The sequence below is a fragment of the Lactuca saligna genome, chromosome 8 (assembly GCF_052625555.1).
Source record: "Lactuca saligna cultivar CGN05327 chromosome 8, ASM5262555v1, whole genome shotgun sequence".
NCBI lineage: Eukaryota > Viridiplantae > Streptophyta > Magnoliopsida > Asterales > Asteraceae > Lactuca > Lactuca saligna.
The window spans coordinates 228,651,270-228,669,785 of record NC_136424.1 but is presented as its reverse complement, the minus strand read 5'-3'; the positions used below and the strand labels follow the sequence as shown (position 1 = coordinate 228,669,785).

At 37.4% G+C, this 18,516-nt stretch overlaps 1 protein-coding gene across 6 annotated transcripts in view; it reads right to left on the bottom strand.

Moving 5' to 3' along the window:
• LOC145010856 (kinesin-like protein KIN-14K) overlaps positions 1–11,044 on the bottom strand; it is a 28,194-nt gene extending 17,150 nt beyond the window's left edge. For 3 of the 6 annotated variants that reach the window (XR_013663918.1, XR_013663919.1, XM_078969417.1), the window contains exons 1-20: positions 10,148–11,042; positions 9,282–9,407; positions 8,758–8,915; positions 8,554–8,664; positions 8,241–8,475; positions 8,010–8,137; positions 7,828–7,911; positions 7,637–7,714; positions 6,976–7,068; positions 6,864–6,893; positions 6,093–6,122; positions 5,031–5,078; positions 3,922–4,263; positions 3,754–3,835; positions 3,563–3,658; positions 3,305–3,484; positions 3,037–3,143; positions 2,391–2,566; positions 1,579–1,740; positions 265–518 (exon numbers count right to left, since the gene is read on the bottom strand). Coding sequence is in view for 4 of the 6 variants with exons in the window: in XM_078969417.1 (XP_078825543.1) it covers positions 265–518; positions 1,579–1,740; positions 2,391–2,566; positions 3,037–3,143; positions 3,305–3,484; positions 3,563–3,658; positions 3,754–3,835; positions 3,922–4,263; positions 5,031–5,078; positions 6,093–6,122; positions 6,864–6,893; positions 6,976–7,068; positions 7,637–7,714; positions 7,828–7,911; positions 8,010–8,137; positions 8,241–8,475; positions 8,554–8,664; positions 8,758–8,915; positions 9,282–9,372 (2,485 nt within the window). In the remaining 2 variants the exon portion in view is untranslated. Of the gene's footprint in view, positions 1–264; positions 519–1,578; positions 1,741–2,390; positions 2,567–3,036; positions 3,144–3,304; positions 3,485–3,562; positions 3,659–3,753; positions 3,836–3,921; positions 4,264–5,030; positions 5,079–6,092; positions 6,123–6,863; positions 6,894–6,975; positions 7,069–7,636; positions 7,715–7,827; positions 7,912–8,009; positions 8,138–8,240; positions 8,476–8,553; positions 8,665–8,757; positions 8,916–9,281; positions 9,408–10,147 lie in introns of all 6 variants that reach the window. The other 3 variants (XM_078969419.1, XM_078969418.1, XM_078969416.1) reach the window with 3 other exon arrangements.
• Between the last annotated feature and the right edge of the window lie 7,472 nt (positions 11,045–18,516).

Here is an 18,516-nt window from a genome sequence, read left to right as displayed (position 1 = left end):
AGGTAATGGATATGCATTGCAACGAGGAAGTTACTTTCTGACAAATTAAGCCTATATGAAACAAGTTGGGCATGTATAATATTTCTGCTCCAACTTAAGGAGTGTTAAAAATAGGGTGAACTAGGGTTGCCATGTAGGTATGCATGGTAGTATATATACATCGGAGATTGTATAAAATATTAGAATAACAGGGAAGAAAGAAATATGTATATAGTTATTTTTAACAGCAATAATGAAGATATGAAAAGAGAATTGAGATGTTACCTAGAGAGGTTTGAAGGACCTGAGTAAGCTTGCTATTTCTGAATGGAACATGAACACTTTTTGCTGACAAGGAAAAGATGACATCACCAAGGGCAGCTAAAGACTTGTTAATATGTTGTGCTTCCTTGAGTCGGTCGGCAACGACATCAGTAGGATCTACTCTTTCGCATCCCGCGAGATCTACCAAATGAAGACCAGCATTCAACGAGGCACCATCCTTAAGATCCGTTCCGTGAACATGGATCGTTACAACACTGTCAATTATACTTAATTATTCATCAACCATATTCTATTTCTTTTCTACTATGTATGGTTCTCAAAGCAGATGCATTATTACTTTTCTTTTCAAAAATGGAAATGTTAGGCCCTGTTCTATTTTGTCTCGATGATTATCTGCAAAACTGATGGCAAACTTGGGGAATTCAAGGAAAAGATAAATGATGGAAAATTTTAAAAATGTTACGACTTAATGGGGAAAGACTTTCTCTGTTAACTTCTTCTTCCTGCACAAACTCTATATTTAAGGCCCTGTTTTTCATTGCACACTGCCGGAAATAGATGGATAGCAAATTTGTAACAAGTTTATGACTTTTTTTTTTTAGTTTCAGCATTAAGTCAAAAAGAAATACCTGCATTAAGTGTTGTCTATAAACGATGCTTAAAAGATATCTAAAAAATGACGGTAAACTTGGGGAAAAATACAAGTAAAAAATAAATCAGGGAAATTTGTAAAATAGATACAACTTTAATGGGAAAGACTTTTCTATTAAATCATTGTATCTGGATTAGGTCAAAAGAAACACTCATATATAGCTTACTAAATTAGGTTAAAAAAACAAAAATAACCTTAGCTAGGTCAAAGTGGCCAACTTTTACTTCAATAAACATATGATGACATTAAACTTATGTCTAGAGGCAAGAACTAGGAATGTACTTTCATATATTTTTGTATTATTGTATCCTACTTCCATTTCATTCTATTAAATCACTTTTTTTCTTATTAGGCGTTGTACTTTTAAAAAAAATGTAAAAAAGTATAGCATTCTACTTGACATTGCTATAATTGGGTTTTTTTTTCAAAGTACAATGTTGTAATTAGACCTGGAAATTCGTGTATTCGTGTCATGAAAATGTGCCAGCCACGAATTTGACACGATACGATTACACAACGAGAAATAAGCTTTATCTCAATTTTTAAGATGTATTCGTGTCGTGTCGTATATCTCACAGATTCGTGTCTTTGTGTCTGAAATTGTCAGGTCTAGCTGTAATACGAAGAAATGAAAGTAGGTTGCTCTAATAAACAAATCAAACCTGTGTGATCGGCTGCTTCTTTCATTCATGGAAGTAGATCTTCTAGCTCGGTTTTTAAATCCAATTTCCATTAACCCCAAAACATCAGCTGGATCGCTGACCTGGCGCACATTAGCATCCGGGACAGCTAAACTGCTTTGTGTGGTTGCTAAAATCCCAAGTGTGCGCAAGTCAAGGATTAACATAAGATGCTATTTTCTTCAATTTACTAGAAAAACTATTTTAAATAAAGCTATAGGTCTGCAGGTGGATCCAATATGATATTGGTATCTCCATGTTGATAGGTAAATGATAAACATTAGAACCTTGTCTTTTTATATAATGCTAGATGCAAGAAATAGCTACGTACTTACATTATTGGTTTATTATAGCATCGTGCTTACATTACTTTTTGCTACAACATTGTACTTTGAAAAATCCATCAAATTATAGCATTTTACTTTCTATCTTTTACTTACTTAGGTAGATTATTCAAAGTACAATGCTATAATAGAAAAAATGAAAGTAGGATGCTAGAATGAAGAAATCACTGGAAGTATGTTGCTATTTCTTGCACTTAACCCTATTATAAAATATATTTCAGCATCGGGAAAATCCACCAAAAAGTGCATATTTTCGCCACATAAACATGAATTAGATAATAAGAAAGTTAAATTTCAGAAATTATGTCAAGGGTTTGAGAGCATTCAGCTCATAATGAAAATCTAGGGGTTAGGGTTTGGTGAGTGTTTATTTTTTTAGGGGGGGGGGGGGGGGGGGGTTGTTAAACATGAGACAATAATATACCAATAAACCGACCAATAGAAGGATATTTTTTTTGAGAAGTATCATTTGCTAGCAAGTCCCTGACTTGTTCATTATATATTTCAACCATTTGAACCCTCACATCATATTTGTAAGTGCTTCTACTTTGAGATATTTTGAAAAGATCATTTAAAGCGCGATAAATGACTCCCCATTCTTCTGGAGATCCTTTGTCAGGACCACTCTATGGAAAGAAACCATTCAAGAATATTTCACATGTCTAAGAAACTAACAATATAAACATGATAAAAAATAGTGCTAAAGGCATAAAATAGCAACATACTTGTGTTTATTTGTTTATTATAACATCCCACTTGCATTTCTTGCTATTACAAAAGTGTACTATGAATTTTTTTTTTCTTCTTCTTAAGGCATTGTACTTTAAAAGATCTATCCAGTTAGAGCATTGTACTTTCAACTTTTTGGTTATTAGGACATTATACTTGGAAGATTTTTCCCAATTATAGCACTGAAAAATTATTTTTGGATGACAATGCTATAACCGGTAGATTTTTCAAAGCACAATGTTGTAGTAGAAAGAAATGAAAGTAAAATGCAACAATAAACAAAAGAAGGAAAATACATTGCTATTTTATTGCATTCAAACCCTAAAAAATAACATGAATTCATGGATATACAAAGAAAGGACTATACCATTGTGTAGGTTTTCCCTGATCCAGTTTGACCATATGCAAATATACACACATTGTAGCCATCTAAAACCGATTGCACCAGTTGTTGTATATCTCCATACACCTCAGCTGCCAACATCCATAGAAAAATGTTAGCGAATCCATATGTTCCCAATTAAATATATACTCATAATAATAATGGTACTAAAAAAATCATAAACTTCACTTAATAGCACAAGTCATAAGTAAAACTTATCTCACAAGATTGCAACTACAAAATTAAAGTAAACCTTGAGTAGCACGTGGACCATAGACCTTATTGAACTTGAAATTCCTGCGACTTTCTTTCCCTGGTTTGGAGGGATTAGCAACAATTAGCTCCCCATTTTCCCCGATATAATCAATAATTGATTGTTTTTCCTTTTGACCAGGAAGAAACGGTCTTATTCGACAGTAAACCCGGATATTTCCTGTTCACCAGAATCCCATGAGTGTTCCTTCACACATATCAAAACATACAAATATCATATCATCATAAACAAATCAACCTTTTAGTTCTTGAATTTCATTGTTTAGCTTCTTGTTTTCATTAATGGCTGCTTGATAGCTTTCTGCTGCATCTTGCATTACTTTAAGCTTTGTCCCTAAACAAGACAGAAATAATCATGAGATTAACTATGCTGTTACATTTACAGATCACTCAAGAATTTTTAAGAAAAAATAAATAAATAAATAAAACCTAATTGATCAAAATCCTCGGAGTAGCTCTTTTGAGTTTTTAAAATTTCCTGGCGGACTGATTGAGAAGCAAATCTTAGTTCCTGAAATATACATAACTTGGATTATATCAAAATATAAGACGCAAAACTCTTTGTTTTAGTGACGTGACATAATAATAATAATATACCTTCAATGCACCAAGTTGGAATTCTGTAAATGTTTTGTAAATGTGTTCTTTTTTGTTCCACCATTGACTTTTTGACCGAGATTTAGCCTCAAGCTCTTGCACATTCTTCTTTGAATCATTCAGATGATCTTCAAACTCCTTTAATTTCTTCTCAAGATCTTGTTGAGTCTTTCTAGCACTTGCTTCTATTTGTGAGCAGTATTCTTGATGTGCTTTTCTAGCATTCTCAAGTTCTTGCTTCAAATCTGCAATTTCAGCATTTCTGCTATCCTTCTCTTTTATTATTTCTTCCACTTCGTGATCCTCAATTTTCTTTTCCATAGGCAAATTCGTCTTTTCAGGCTGAAACAAAACACAAAACATAAGCGGCAAAAACAGTGTAAGGGAAACAAAAAGAATTTGTATTAATTTACACTTATACATGGAACTGTATAGTCGTGAATCACCTAGAGAGCATTTCGTTATTGGAATGAATGGATTCTGTCAAAGGAATTGGAAAGTGTCACATGTTTGGTTTGCAGAAATGGATTTATTTATAGTTAAACTATAACAAATAGTAGGCCTTTGATGTTCAGAGTCTATAAACATGTACCAATATAAAACTTTCATGCATCTAAGTGTAGAGAAAATTGCAAGAAATAACTATGTATTGTACTCTTGCTACAAATATAGGAATCTTTTACCTATAAAGCCAATGTGTTTACAATTCTTTTCCCATAATAGCAATGTACTTACCAATAATAGAAATACGTAAACTAAAATTTTATTAGTGTACTTTATTTTTTAACCATACTCATAACATACATACATACATTTCCTTACCCAAAACAACGGCTTCCTAATATTTACTTACAATAATAGCAACACGAATCTAAAAATAGTAAACATTTCATAAGTTTCACGTAACAAATTGCTATTTATGACAAAAAGTACATACGTTGTTGTTATATGCAAAAAGATGTAACTACAACGCCTATTTTGGGTAAAAAGAAATGAAGTGATTTTCCCATTAAATGTACACCATAAACAGTAAACATATTTTATATGATTTCATGCTATCCAACTTTTATGGAAATTGTAATTAGTTTGAGAATGAGAAATGAACTCACCTGCAAAACTACGCCCTTCTTGCCACTTCCGGTTCTTGTCACATCAACCTACAACAATAACAACAATCTTTAAGCCTTAGCCCAGTTTGCCATCTTTTTCTTGTTAATTTTAGTTCAACTATAACTGATTATATATATTTTTTAACTAATACAGAAATCTAAGTTTTAACTTTTAACAAATTACATATATGGTTGACTTTTCAATAGGGATGGTTCACAGTTAGGAATAAGCTGGTGCAAGCGCATGCAATGTGTTAAGAAGTAAGTTTGAACTTAGTGACTTTGATGTGTACCATCAACTAATGACATTAAGTGTCAACAAACATAATGGAAAAGTTTGAAATAGAAGTTTTGAGGTTTGTTTATGTTTTATGTCATAACATTTTCTCTCAATCATGTAAGCATTGCAAAACTTGCTAGGCACTACTAGAGAGGAAGGGATTCGTCGGATGACCTAAGTTGTAAAGAAATTAGTTTACAAAAATAAAATATGACCAAAATCATAGAAATATAAGTAAATTACAAGTTCAAAATAATATATGTTCAAGTCTTTATCACCTCATACAGTAAGTTGTAAACATGTTCAAATGGCAGGTTGCTCCATATTCTTCTACGATACGGACTTCATCTTCTTCATATTAAAATTCATTCCTTTCTATCGAACTAGAAATTCTTCGAGGTTCATCGACTCCTATAGGCATAACTTCACTAATTGCCTATGTGGGGATTAAATGCCTATATGTCTGGATTTTCACAACACTTTTTTTTCTTTGTGTTTAAAATGCCATGGTCTTGTGTCCTATGGGATTCTTTTCTTAACTTCTTTTATTTATTCTACAAGATACATAATGCTTTCAAAAACTGGCATCACCGCTTCCTTAAAACTTATGTTCATGAGTGGTAGTGTCGAGTAGAGCAATAAGCTTCATCCTAGCTTAAAATGCAAGATCGTGATCTCATCTAATATACAAAAATGCAAAAGGAGGACCATATACAATTATTGTGTGCACACATCAATCATACAAAAGCAACACAAGATAATAAAAGATATAATAAACTTACCTTTACCTGGTCAAACGGGCTCATCATCATCTGTAACAATGAGAATCGAATCCAGTTATTGTGAGGGAAAGTTCAAATGACATGACATGACATGATGGCGTTCTACTAATTTTGGCATGCATTGGATTAATGGGACAAATTTTATAAGTTTTGTTCTATTTACAAGGTGGGACAAGGACTCGCCCTCAATCTTTCATCTGCACAAAAGAGATGAATGCCCTCCCCATCCTAATCATAGAAAATAGGGTAAATTACACGAATGGTCCTTGTGGTTTGGAATAGTTTGTATAGTTGGTCCCTAACTTTTTTTTTTTAACTCGGAACATCTTTATAGTTTAGTTTTGTTTTGGATTTGGTCCCTAACAAACCTGAAATAAGTTTTGTTTTTTTGTTATTTGAGAAGTTAAATATCCTCCTACAAAATCTTCCTACTCATAAGATTATGACAAGTGTCATAATAACCAAAGGATAAGATGAGGAAAAAGAATTAGTGGATTACACTTGGCAATCAATGAATAGGAAGGGGGTGAAGTAGGAGGATAAAGTAAGAATCAATTTAATTTTCCTTTTTCTTCACTTTTAATTATTAGCAATATTAGTTTGAATGGCCCACTCTACACTACAACCACAACCACATAACCATAATGCTCAACCGGTTTCATCTCTTTGTGGAACCCATCATCTCTTTCCGACATCAGACTCATAAATTCAGCCATGGGGAGGGAGACCAATGACAAGTTGGGGAAAACAACTACATCTAAGGAAGCTTACCTTCATTTGATCAAAATGATTGAGCACCAGCTGTGAAAAAAACACGTACAGATAAGTAAATAAATAAATATGTATTATTTTTAAGAGCATATAAATAACAGATGCTACCTACCTTTGACTCTCCATTGTTCCCGTTTGAAAGGGCTTCAAGGACTCTAATCCGCGACTGGTATTTCTCCTCACGTGTTTTGAAAAGATTGTTTTGCTGCATGTCAAAAGAATATATATATATATATATATATATATATATATATATATATATATATATATATAGATATAGATATATATATATATATATATATATATATATATATATATATATATAAATTAAGCTGTAAAAAGGGAAAACCTATAGACTCATTAAAGTGTTGTTTGCTTTGCTATCGCTTTTTGTATACGTATTAGTATACAAGGGTAAATTTGCAACTTTAGTTTCCCTTGATAAGTAGATTCAGATGTATTTATCAGTTCTTAAACTCAGGGGGTGTTTGGATAGGAAAAAAAAGAGAATGCTTATTGCTTATTGCTTATTCCCACCACAATAAGCTAAGTTAAGTGTTTGGATAAAATCCTTAAAAATCAGCTTATTGTGTTCGGAATAAGCTAAATAAGCTAATTTTAATAAGCATCTCCCCCTTTGCGTATTTCTTATTCCCACCATAAATAAGCTAATAAGCTAATCCAAACACCCCTGATCAATAACATAATTTAAAGATATGAAATAAAAATTTCGGTATTTTAACTCGGAGGTACAAGTTATATATGACTCTTACAGTTCGTAGATGTTCAGCTTGAGTGGAAATACGCCGTTCAATCTCCTGCACGACTTTCCTCATGAGGCAAGCAACACGCTGGAATAAAAACATAAATATAGTAAAAGAGAATATTAGTTTTATATTAGAAAAAAGCAAAGCATATTTCAGGTTCTTTTACAGAAAGAAGAAACTTTTCTGTAACAGCATACATGAGGTATTTCACCACTCTTCCTGCTGATGCTTTCGTCTAGAATCCCATTTACCATGCTTAGAAGCGACTGTGTAGGGGCAATCTGGACAATAAAAGATTCTGAACTTATAGAAGCACAATAGTGTAAAATCTGAATATTGATGAATTCACAAGGGACAAAAAAAGCATTAAGGAAATCACATCCAAACTGTTAGATTTCATCAACTCTGAGATTTTTGCTGCAGGAAGATCAGAATAGCCACCATGTTTCATCTGAAACACTTCATGAAATCTATGTCCAGCATGATGCATCATGGCACTCGTAGCCTCTGCAGGAAAGTGCAAGGAAAAGGAAAAGGGTATCAATCATTACTCGCAATGGACAATATTACCCCTCTTTAGTCTTAACTTATAACAATGTAATATTTATACCGGACATCATAGGGCTGCGTAAAGCCCGGTGAAATCTTCGAGGAGATACATCTTCTTGGTAACTATCACTGGTTTCACTGCGCTCATCTACATGTTGATTTTTCCATCTCACAGACACGGACTCGCTTCCCCAGCTTTTTGGTGACATGGCATTAGGACTACCTACTACTTCAGCCTTTGTCATGAAATGTGCTTTAAGCATTAAAAGGCTTTCCAACACTATTTTCATGGACCCCTGAACAATGTAAATTAACCCCAGTAATCAGTAATGTCACACACATGTGTGTGTAGTGTGTGTATGGTCGATTATTACCTTCTCTAGCTCCGAGATATTAAAATGAGGTAGATTCATGTCATCCATGGCTGCAAGAAACTTTTTTACATTATCTGATTGTGCTTCTGACGAATGATGAGGATTGCCATACTAGATCAAATATATGATGACAGAAAAAAGCATAATCAAAACTTTGATCAACATTCTTCAAAATTTCATTTCAACTGAGTCAGAATATTCTACCTCAATAACAGGTCCTTCTCTAAGGTTGTTCATCAGTCGACATAGAATAGTACCATCAGCTAAAAAACTTCTCAACTCCTCATCTGAAGCATTCACTGGTAGATTCAAACTGGGAAGAGTGCTATTCAGCCACTCTATCACAGATGTTCTCGTCTTGGCTATATATATTTACGCACAAAAAAAACTAAAATCACTTAAAAGAACAAAAAATCAACCTACTTTTACTTATATGTTTTCATTCAAATGCAAAATAATTTTACTGGTATAATTAAGTAGATTTTTCAATGTACAAGGTGCCAATAAGAAGAAGAAAATAAAAAATCGGGTTAATTTTCAAATCACATTGCCATAACAGGAAAAGATTGTGCAATATATACATAAAAATGTAAATACGTTGTTGTTTCTTGCATTTAGCCCAATGAAAAAGTGTGAAAGTAAGGAAGGTGATGCCAAAGCTTGAACCTGACACCTCACCTCCTTACTTGTCTGTCAGGACACGCATATGGGAAGTACAAAAAGGTTACCATCATTAAGTGATGTAGGCTCAAAGATATCACTGCTAGCAGATGAGTTTGAAATGTTGTATCTACCATAATCATGTGCCTCATTATCCATTATACAAGTTGTTATATACCACTTGGTTTGGGAATCTGGCAGAAAAAGAGCCCGTGTATTGAAATTAGAACACATGATCCTTAAATATCAAATGAAAAAGTTAATAGACATCCAAAAAGGAGAGTTTATCAGGCTAGAAGCTTGCATAACATATTAGGAACAACTTTTTCGTTCATTCATTAATTTATCCAATGTCTACTCACTTTTCACCTGGCTAGTCATGCAGTTCTAAGTTTCTTAATTTTATGCATTTTACTTCGCTTTACTTTAGGAGAACAAAACTGAAGTTATTTGTACTTTCTGAACAGCAACTCACTACTTCTAATCAAGCTTCTAAACACATGTATCTCTATTGTAACGAATATTCTAATCCAATTGGAACCAGAAGTTCCCTTAACTAACAATCATCCGAGTATAATCAACATGCTACACTTCCAAAATTTGAGTGATTATGATTCAATTCTGGATAAGGGGATGGATACCATGTTTATAAAATTATATTCAGAAAGCATCCCACCATAATGTAAGAATGTTTTGACACCAAGCAATAGGAGATCATCCGGCCATAAACAAACAAATCTCAAAAATATACACTTCCAATCGCTTGCACTATAGAAAAGCATGCAAATAATGAATTGGAAAATACCAGTTTAAATAACAAACAGTTGGTGAGCATCACATGTTTCTATCATATGAAGAACGAATTGGAGAAAGATTCATAACAAATACCAAATTTTGATTAAAGCCCACGATGGAATAAAAATAGTGAACAAACCTGATGGAATTTGAAACAAAAAGAGAGAGACCCATCAACAAGCGCGAAGCAAAAAACACAAGCAATTTTTCTCTTTCTTCTTCTGTTTGGTCTTCGATGCACCGGGTACGATTGTGAAGATCGTTGAAATTCTAAGCGTGCACCGCGAAAGTAGGAGGATGTTATGATAATTTATTTGGAAAGGACATTATCGTCATTTTTAATGTTGTTTATTTCATTTGTACTTAACCCCGATTTCATGAGATCGTGGGCAGTTTCCTCAATTTCTGCTCTTTTGTAATGTATTCGTTTTCTTCTTGCCGGTTATGCAATGAAATAGACCTTTCCTCCTCTCTGTTTCTCTATCTCTTTTATCGCATCTTAGATACCTTGACATTGGTATCAGAGCCAGTCCTTCCTCGGCTTAACCATCCTTGCTTCTGATTCTATCTCACCATGACGCGTAATCACGACCTCGAGAAAACCCTAGGCGAACATACTCAATCATTGTCCGAACTGAAAACTTTTGTCACTGAAACCAGGTGAATCCTAGCTGCTATTCAAGCGTCCTTGGTTGAATTAACAAAGGGACCACAACACGGCTCGTCCTCAGGCAGTAGCGACAAGGAGGGTTCTGGTGGCTCCTTCTTGAACGGTTCCTTTCGACCTACCCGCTTCGGGAAGGTTGAATTCCCTCGCTTTAACGGTGATGATGTGGAGAGTTGGTTACTTCGATGTGATCACTTCTTTCAGGTAGACAGGTAGGGGACGCAAGATTTCGTTGCACGATAATAGAAAAAATAAAAATTTTAAAAAATTTCGAAAAATTTTCCACTACGATCGGAAAATTTAGAGGTTGCCGGTGCCACCCCGGAACCCCCTAAATCCGCCCCTGCAGGTAGATGAAACTCCAGACAACATGAAATTGAAATATGCAGTCATTCACTTGGAGGGGGACGATATGCAATGGCGTCAGTCCTACATGAAAACAAGGGGTTGCGCCATACGAGATTTATCCTGGCCCGATTATGTTCGGTCCATCACCAGCAGATTTGACACATCAATGTATATGATGATGCTATGGAACAGTAAACATCCTTGTACCAGACTTCATCCCTCCATAATTATTGTCATGCATTTGATCTTTTGCTAAACAAGGTTACAATTTCTGAAGAGTATGACATCAGTATTTTCCTAAGGGGGCTCAAACCAGAGATGAAGGGTTGGGCACATTAAGATGTTCAAACCCAAGACACTTCGGGATACTTATGCTCTAGCCCGACTACAGGATGCAAATCTAAACGCCCTTGGATTGAAACTCTCTCCTGTTACTACTACATCAACACCCAAGGGCACCGCTTCATCTAAAATCACAAACCCGAAAGGGAGTCAACCTTCATATGCTACCAAATTACCCTTACTTGCAACCCCTCCTGTCAATAGTGTTCCAATGGCGCGAAATCCGGGTACTAAACGGTTGACAAGTAAGGAATTAGAAGACAAACGAGCCAAAAGTGAATGTTTTTGGTGTAATGAACGGTTTACCCCAGGGCATCGGTGCAAATCCAAGCAGCTTATGGTGATCGAAGTTGATGGGGGTGATGATGAACCCATACCCGACACAGAGGTTCAGAGGACGAACAAGAGCCTCAAATCTCGATTCATGCTTTAACGAGAGTTCCCTCTTACTCCACAATGCGGGTGCGGGGTGCTATCGGAACTCGTTCACTTCATATCCTCGGTGACTCTGGCTCAACTCATAACTTCCTTGATGAGAAACTAGTTACCAAATTAAACTACCCTTTACAAGAAATCAGAGAAACGAGGGTCAAGGTGGCTAATGGCAATCAGGTCCCTTGCAAGAACGTATGTCCCAATTTTAAATGGCTGATGCAAAGCTTATGGTTCTCTACAGACGTATTGGTGCTACCATTAGATAATTATGATATGGTTCTTGGAGTCCAATGGCTTTTCACATTGGGCAACATCATATGGAATTTTAAAAACCTTACCATGCAGTTTGACGTGGGGGGAAAGCCTTTGGAATTAAAAGGGCTTGATAGCAATTCACTCCAGTTTTGGGACAAACTCAATACGTAGTTGTCCAAACCAGATCAGTTAGCCTCATTCCAATTATGTAGCATGCATATAACCCCACTCTCTCATGATGATGTTGCGGGTGATTTCCAACACACATCACAGGTCACAAAAGTTTTGTCCCACCCTAGGTTGCAGCAAATTTTAATGGAGTTCGAGGATGTTTTTCAAGACCCACAAGGGTTGCCTCCTCAAAGATACTGTGATCATCAGATCCCTCTCAAGGAGGGTACTTCTCCTATACATCAGAGGCCGTATCGCTACCATACAGCTCAAAAAGACATGATCGAACGAATGACTAAGGAACTTCAGGCCACCGGGTTCATACGTGACAGTGACTAGGGATGAGCTTTAGAACCGGACCGGTTCGGAACCGGAACCGGTTTTCCTATATTATAAGAACCGGGAACCTGACCACCGGTTCTAGCGCCGGTTCCGGTTCCGGTTCCGGTCTCGGTTTTTCGGTTATTTTTCAAATTAGAACCGGTTGAAATATTATAGATGATATGCTATCTTCCACAACTTGTAAATAATTCAATACTTAACAAAATTAAGACTTTTTACATTCTAAATTGAAGTACAAACACTAAATTATACGATGAAAAAAGAATAAAGTAATTCCAACTTCATATGAGTGAGTTATGCGCATTTTAAAAGTCGGACAGATTCCAAAAAACTGCTAAAGCAGAAAATACGCAGCATTGATATGCTGTCTTCCAGGGTCTATAACTGATTCAATATCTAACCAAATTAAGTGTTTTTATAGTCTAAAATGAACTACAAGCACCAAATTACATGCTAGAAAAAAAAATTAAGTAATTCTGACGTTATATGAATGAGTTAGAATGAGTTATGCTTATTTTAAAAAATTGGACAGATTCAAAAAATAAAATAAAAAATGCTGAAATAGAAAAAATGTAACATCGATATTCTTTCTTTCGGGGCATGTATCCGATTCAATATCTAACCAAAACATATGTGTGTATAGTAAAAAATGAATTACAAACTCCAAATTACATTTTGGAAAAAAAATCAAATAATTCCGATTTCATATGAGTGAGTTATGTGCATTTTAAAAAACGAGAAAAATATTAAACCGGGATCGGTTTTCATAAAAATGAAGAACCGGTAACCGGACCTTATTACCAATTCCGGTTCCGGTTCGGTTCGGTTCCGGTTCCGGCAGTTCTAATGCTCATACCTACGTGACACTATAGTCCATTTGCTTCTCCGGTCATTCTTGTTAAAAATATTTAATACTTGGCGTATGTGTATCAATTACAGGCGACTCAACGATGCAACGATCAAAAATAAGTTTCCTATTCCATTAATCGACGAGCTGTTGGAGGAATTAAATGGCACTACAATTTTTTCTAAATTGGACCTCCGCTCTGGCTATCATCAAGTTCGTATGCACCAGGCTGATATTCAAAAAACCGCCTTTAGAAACCATCAAGGGCATTTTGAGTTTTTGGTGATGCCGTTCGGCCTCACCAATGCACCGACAACTTTCCAATCTTTGATGAACCATACGTTCCAGCAATTGTTACATAAGTGCGTACTTTTTTGACGATGTTCTAGTTTATAGCAAGGATATGGATCACTACATGCAGGATCTACATGTTGTTTTATCACTTATGAGACAACATAAATTTTTTGCTAAACGCAACAAATGCACTTTTGGAGGCTTACAGATTCCTACAACACGACGTGTATGATTTTTTTTGTATCAATCTATTCCGGTAAGGATTGTTTGCTGTAAGTTATTATTTAGTAAATTGCAAGAAGGTAATTATCATAAATTTTTGATTTTGATTATTTAGTCATTCTATTTACACTTTTGTTACCAAATGACCGGTTTTTCTGCTCTCTCAGTAACAATTTTTTCCGAATTACAATAAAGTCACTATATTACCACAAAAATTTTGATTTTGATACCTTGTTTTTTTTCAATTATATCACTATATTTACAATTTTATTGCAATATTAATTAAATATCATTTCGATGCAAACCTTGTATTTGAAATTTAGTCCTACCATATAAAGATCTAGCGTGGCTTCCATAACATAATTGTAACATCCCAAAATACGACCCAAAAATTTTGTTTAATAATTACGAAAAACATCATGTCAATATCATAAAATAAAACTCATACGTCAATATCTCAAAACCATAGCAAAGTATCACGAGAAAACTGTATCAAATCACATCTATGAAAAGCTAAAACAACTCCCAGGACAAACTGAAGTTGTGGTGTGTGCGATGCTATCATCCTGAACTCTTCCCTTTACTTGCGGAAGTACCTGAAACCAAAACTAAAACTGTAAGCACAAAGCTTAGTGAGCTCCCCAAAACTACCATATACCATACAATAAAATAGTTAACATACTGGGCCTTGCCCATTGCATCGGACCGAAGTCCGGAACTAACCAGGGTCTTGCCCTCTGCATCGGACCGAAGTCCGGGACTAACTGCATCGGACCACAGTCCGGAACTGACTGGGACCTTGTCCCCTGCATCGGACCGAAGTCCGAAACTAACTACATCAGACCGAAGTCCGGAACTAACTGGGCATAACGTAGCATAGCATAAACATATCAATTAGCATGAACACATAAACTGCATACTGCATCGGGTCGTAGCCCGGAACATATAACACATAAACCCTGTATGAACCACGAAGGCATCAAACATTCTAACTACTGCATCAAACCGAGGTCCAGAAACTACTACTAATTAAATGGGCCGGTATTGTGGCCTTAGACCCGTTCCTGCTGGAAGGAAACTCACCTGTGATGTTGACTGCTGAACTCCTGAATGAGAAATCCCTGACTACTACTCCGGCTGCTTCCCAGCTATAGTGGGAAATAAATACTAAATCAGAATAGGGATTCCTCTATGGGTAAAATGACCATTTTACCCCTACTATGGTGTGGGACACAACATGGCCCAAAACCTCAATTCCTTCTAAGTCCATCTATAGCCCCACTATAGGCCCACTAATGGCCCAATTTGCTATATTGGGCCTAGAACCCTTTTATTGGGCCTTACTCAAGCCCAATACTAAAAAATCCTTGGTCCTTAGCAACTGAATTTTGATGGGCCATAAAGGCCCAAGGACCCTAAGCCTGAAACCCAGCCCACACCGAGGCCCAACACTCGAAGCCTAAACTGGTAGCGTACGCGGGGCGTACACCAAGGTACGCTGAGCGTAGTGGCTGCTGGCTTGTACGCGACGCGTACTTCCTTGTACACCCAGCGTACAGCTCTGTTAAGCTAAAATCTTGTTAAGTGCTTATTAATCCGATCTAGAAGCTACAAATCCAGATCATAAGCTTATTCAATGAATTAAGCCATAAAGTTGCTTACTTGATGGCTTATAAGTCTCATAAAGGCTCAAACTCCTACAAATAACATTCTACTTCCATAAAACCAACTAGATCTCATGCATGGTTCCATATAAGCCACAAAGATCGAAACTTTACTGCTATGGGGACACTTGAGCTTCAAGGATAGCAATCCCAAGCTCCAAAAACAAAGTTGCAAGATAAAGGTCCCTCCTTTGGACCTAAAAGGTCCAAACTTCCAAAAACTCTTAGATCTAAACTTACAAGAGGAAAGTTGGAAGCTTTATACCTCTTTTGAATGCTAAATGAAGGAATAATCCCAGATCAATGAGCTCAAGGTGCTCAAGTTCTTCTTCTTCCACTTCTCTTCTTCTCCTTCTTCACAAAAATAAGTTCAAAGATCAAACACACACAAGCAAGGAGCAAAAGAGGACGAACTAGGGTTTGTCTGGAGTCAATGATAAGTGAGGAGGCCAAATGGGAGGCTATAATGGGGTTTAAATACGTCTCAACCCTTAAAATTAGGGTTTGCCACCTGGTCGCGTACGCTGGGCGTACCATAAGGTACCCTTGGCGTATGCTCAGCCTCCCCGCGTTTCATTTAAGCAGTACGCCCAACGTACAAGGGGCTTACGCCCTGCATACAACTTATGGGTTGCTTACACTTCGGCCCAAAATAAAGGTCCACTCACAATATTAACTCAATTATGGCCCAAAAACTGAAGAATTAAATAACTTTTATACCTCGGGAACGATCGTTACAAATCTCCCCCACTTGAATCAGACTTCATCCTCGAAGTCTGCTGCTACTGAATTTGAAAATAACTCCGGCTAATGCTCGTCCATCTCCTCATATGATTCCCATGTCCACTATGAACCCTTCCGGTGCTGCCACTGCACCTTCACTAGTTGAATTACCTTGTTCCTCAAGGTCTTTGTCTTCCGGTCCAGAATCGCGATCGGCCTCTCAATATAATTCAGGCTGCAATCAACTTAAATGTCCTCTAAGGGAACAATTGCTGACTCATCCACCAAGCACTTCCTCAACTGGGACACATTGAAAGTGTTGTGGATCTGGCTAAGCTTTGCCGGAAGATCCAACTGATAAGCAACCCGACCCACCCAGGCCAAATGTAACATCCCGGAATAGCAAGAGGAGAGTTGAAGGGCTAAAAGTGTAAGTTTTGGAGGGCTAAAAGTGTAAGTTTTGGAGGGCAACTCAGCGAGTCCATGGATGGACTTGGCGAGTAGGGTCACGACTTTGGTCGCGTGTCAAGTGGCCTACTCGGCGAGTCCAAAGATGGACTCGGCGAGTAGGTGCTGAGTGGAGAAAAACCCTAATTCTCGGGGTTGAGCTCTATATAAAGAACAATATGTTTCCTCCCCAGCCTCTTTGATTCCCCTTGAGCCCCAGAAACCCTAATTTCGTGGAGGAAGACCATTGTTGGGCAAATTGGAGCTTGGAGAAGTGCTAGTTGAAGAAATCTTGAAGGAGAAAAGGCTTGGATCAAAGGGTTTTGCTTGGATTCGAGTTTCATTGCTGTTGGGGCATTATTTGAAGGTAATATCTCGATCTTTAGCTGCTATTGTCTAGATTCTTCATTTTTGGGGGTGTTGAGATCACATTTATTGGTGTTTTGGAGTCTAGAGGTTAGATCTGAGGTTGCTACCTCAGATCTGGAATAGAGAAGGGTTGGAATGCTTGAAAGTCCCTGTGATTGAGTATGTAGTGAAGCTATCTTGTTCCAAACCTTAGCCCTAATGTGTATAATGCCTAGATCTTCATGGATTCACGTAAAGTTTGCCACTTTACGTGATGGATGGGTCGTAGGAGGCTACATCTATGTTTTGGATCAATTGCATGGCCTAGGATGCTTCTGTATGGATTGGGACCGGTGGTACTCGGTGAGTCACAAGGGTGGACTTGACGAGTTGCTTGAAGATGAGCTGGAACTCGGCAAGTTGGATGAACAACTCGGCGAGTAGGTTGAAGATAGCCTTAGACTCGGCGAGTCTGTTCAGACTCGCTGAGTCTTGTCGAAGAGTCCCAATATTTTCTGGTTGAGTCGAGAATCGGTGAGTCAAGGGATGACTCGGTGAGTTGGGTGCGAGTAGACTCAGAGTGGTTGGACCCAGCGAGTCTCGGGGTGACTCGGCGAGTCAGGTCGCGGATTGAGGGAAGTTCTGAACTTGGGGACTCGGCGAGTCATCGGGTTGACTCGGTGAGTTGAGTCAGTCAGGGGTTGACTTTGACCTTGTCCAAGGGTTGACCAGTTGTCTTCTAGGGGTATTTTGGTAAATAAGGGTGTATATTGAGTTGAGTGTTTTGGTGAATAGTGGAGGAGTTCGTGTCGGAGTTCGGAGCAGCGGGATCTTATCCTTTCAGCCGGCAGTTTCGAGGTGAGTTATCCTCACTATATCAACAGGGTCTAAGGCACCAAGGCCGGCCCTTTATTGGATTGAGATTCGGGTATGGTTATGATGTTATTGTTTGATATGTCTGCATCCTGGTAGCTAGGATGGTATATGCTGGAGACCTAGTTAAGGTTAGTTTCCCGATATGTAGAGTGATGTTATGCTAGTGACCGGTTAGGTCAGTAGCCTGGTTAGGGTAATGATATGCTATGTGATCTGCTTGCTCGGTTTGTTGATTATGACTGTTATATGATTGTATGTTATGCGCACATGGTTGTTTGGACTGGAGATGGGTTGAGGCGGGTCCTGCTTTGTGCTGTAGGCCAAGATACCCAGAGTGGACCAGTTATTCCGAAGGCCCAGCGAGCGGTCCGGATAGGCTGTAGGCCCCACGAGGGTGGACCAGACGTGCCGAGGCTCGGAGAGTGGACCAGGCCGACTGAAGGCCCGATGCGGGCGGACTAGTCACACTGTAGACTCAGAGAGTGGACCAGGTGGGTTGAAGGCCCGGTGCGGGCAGACTAACCACA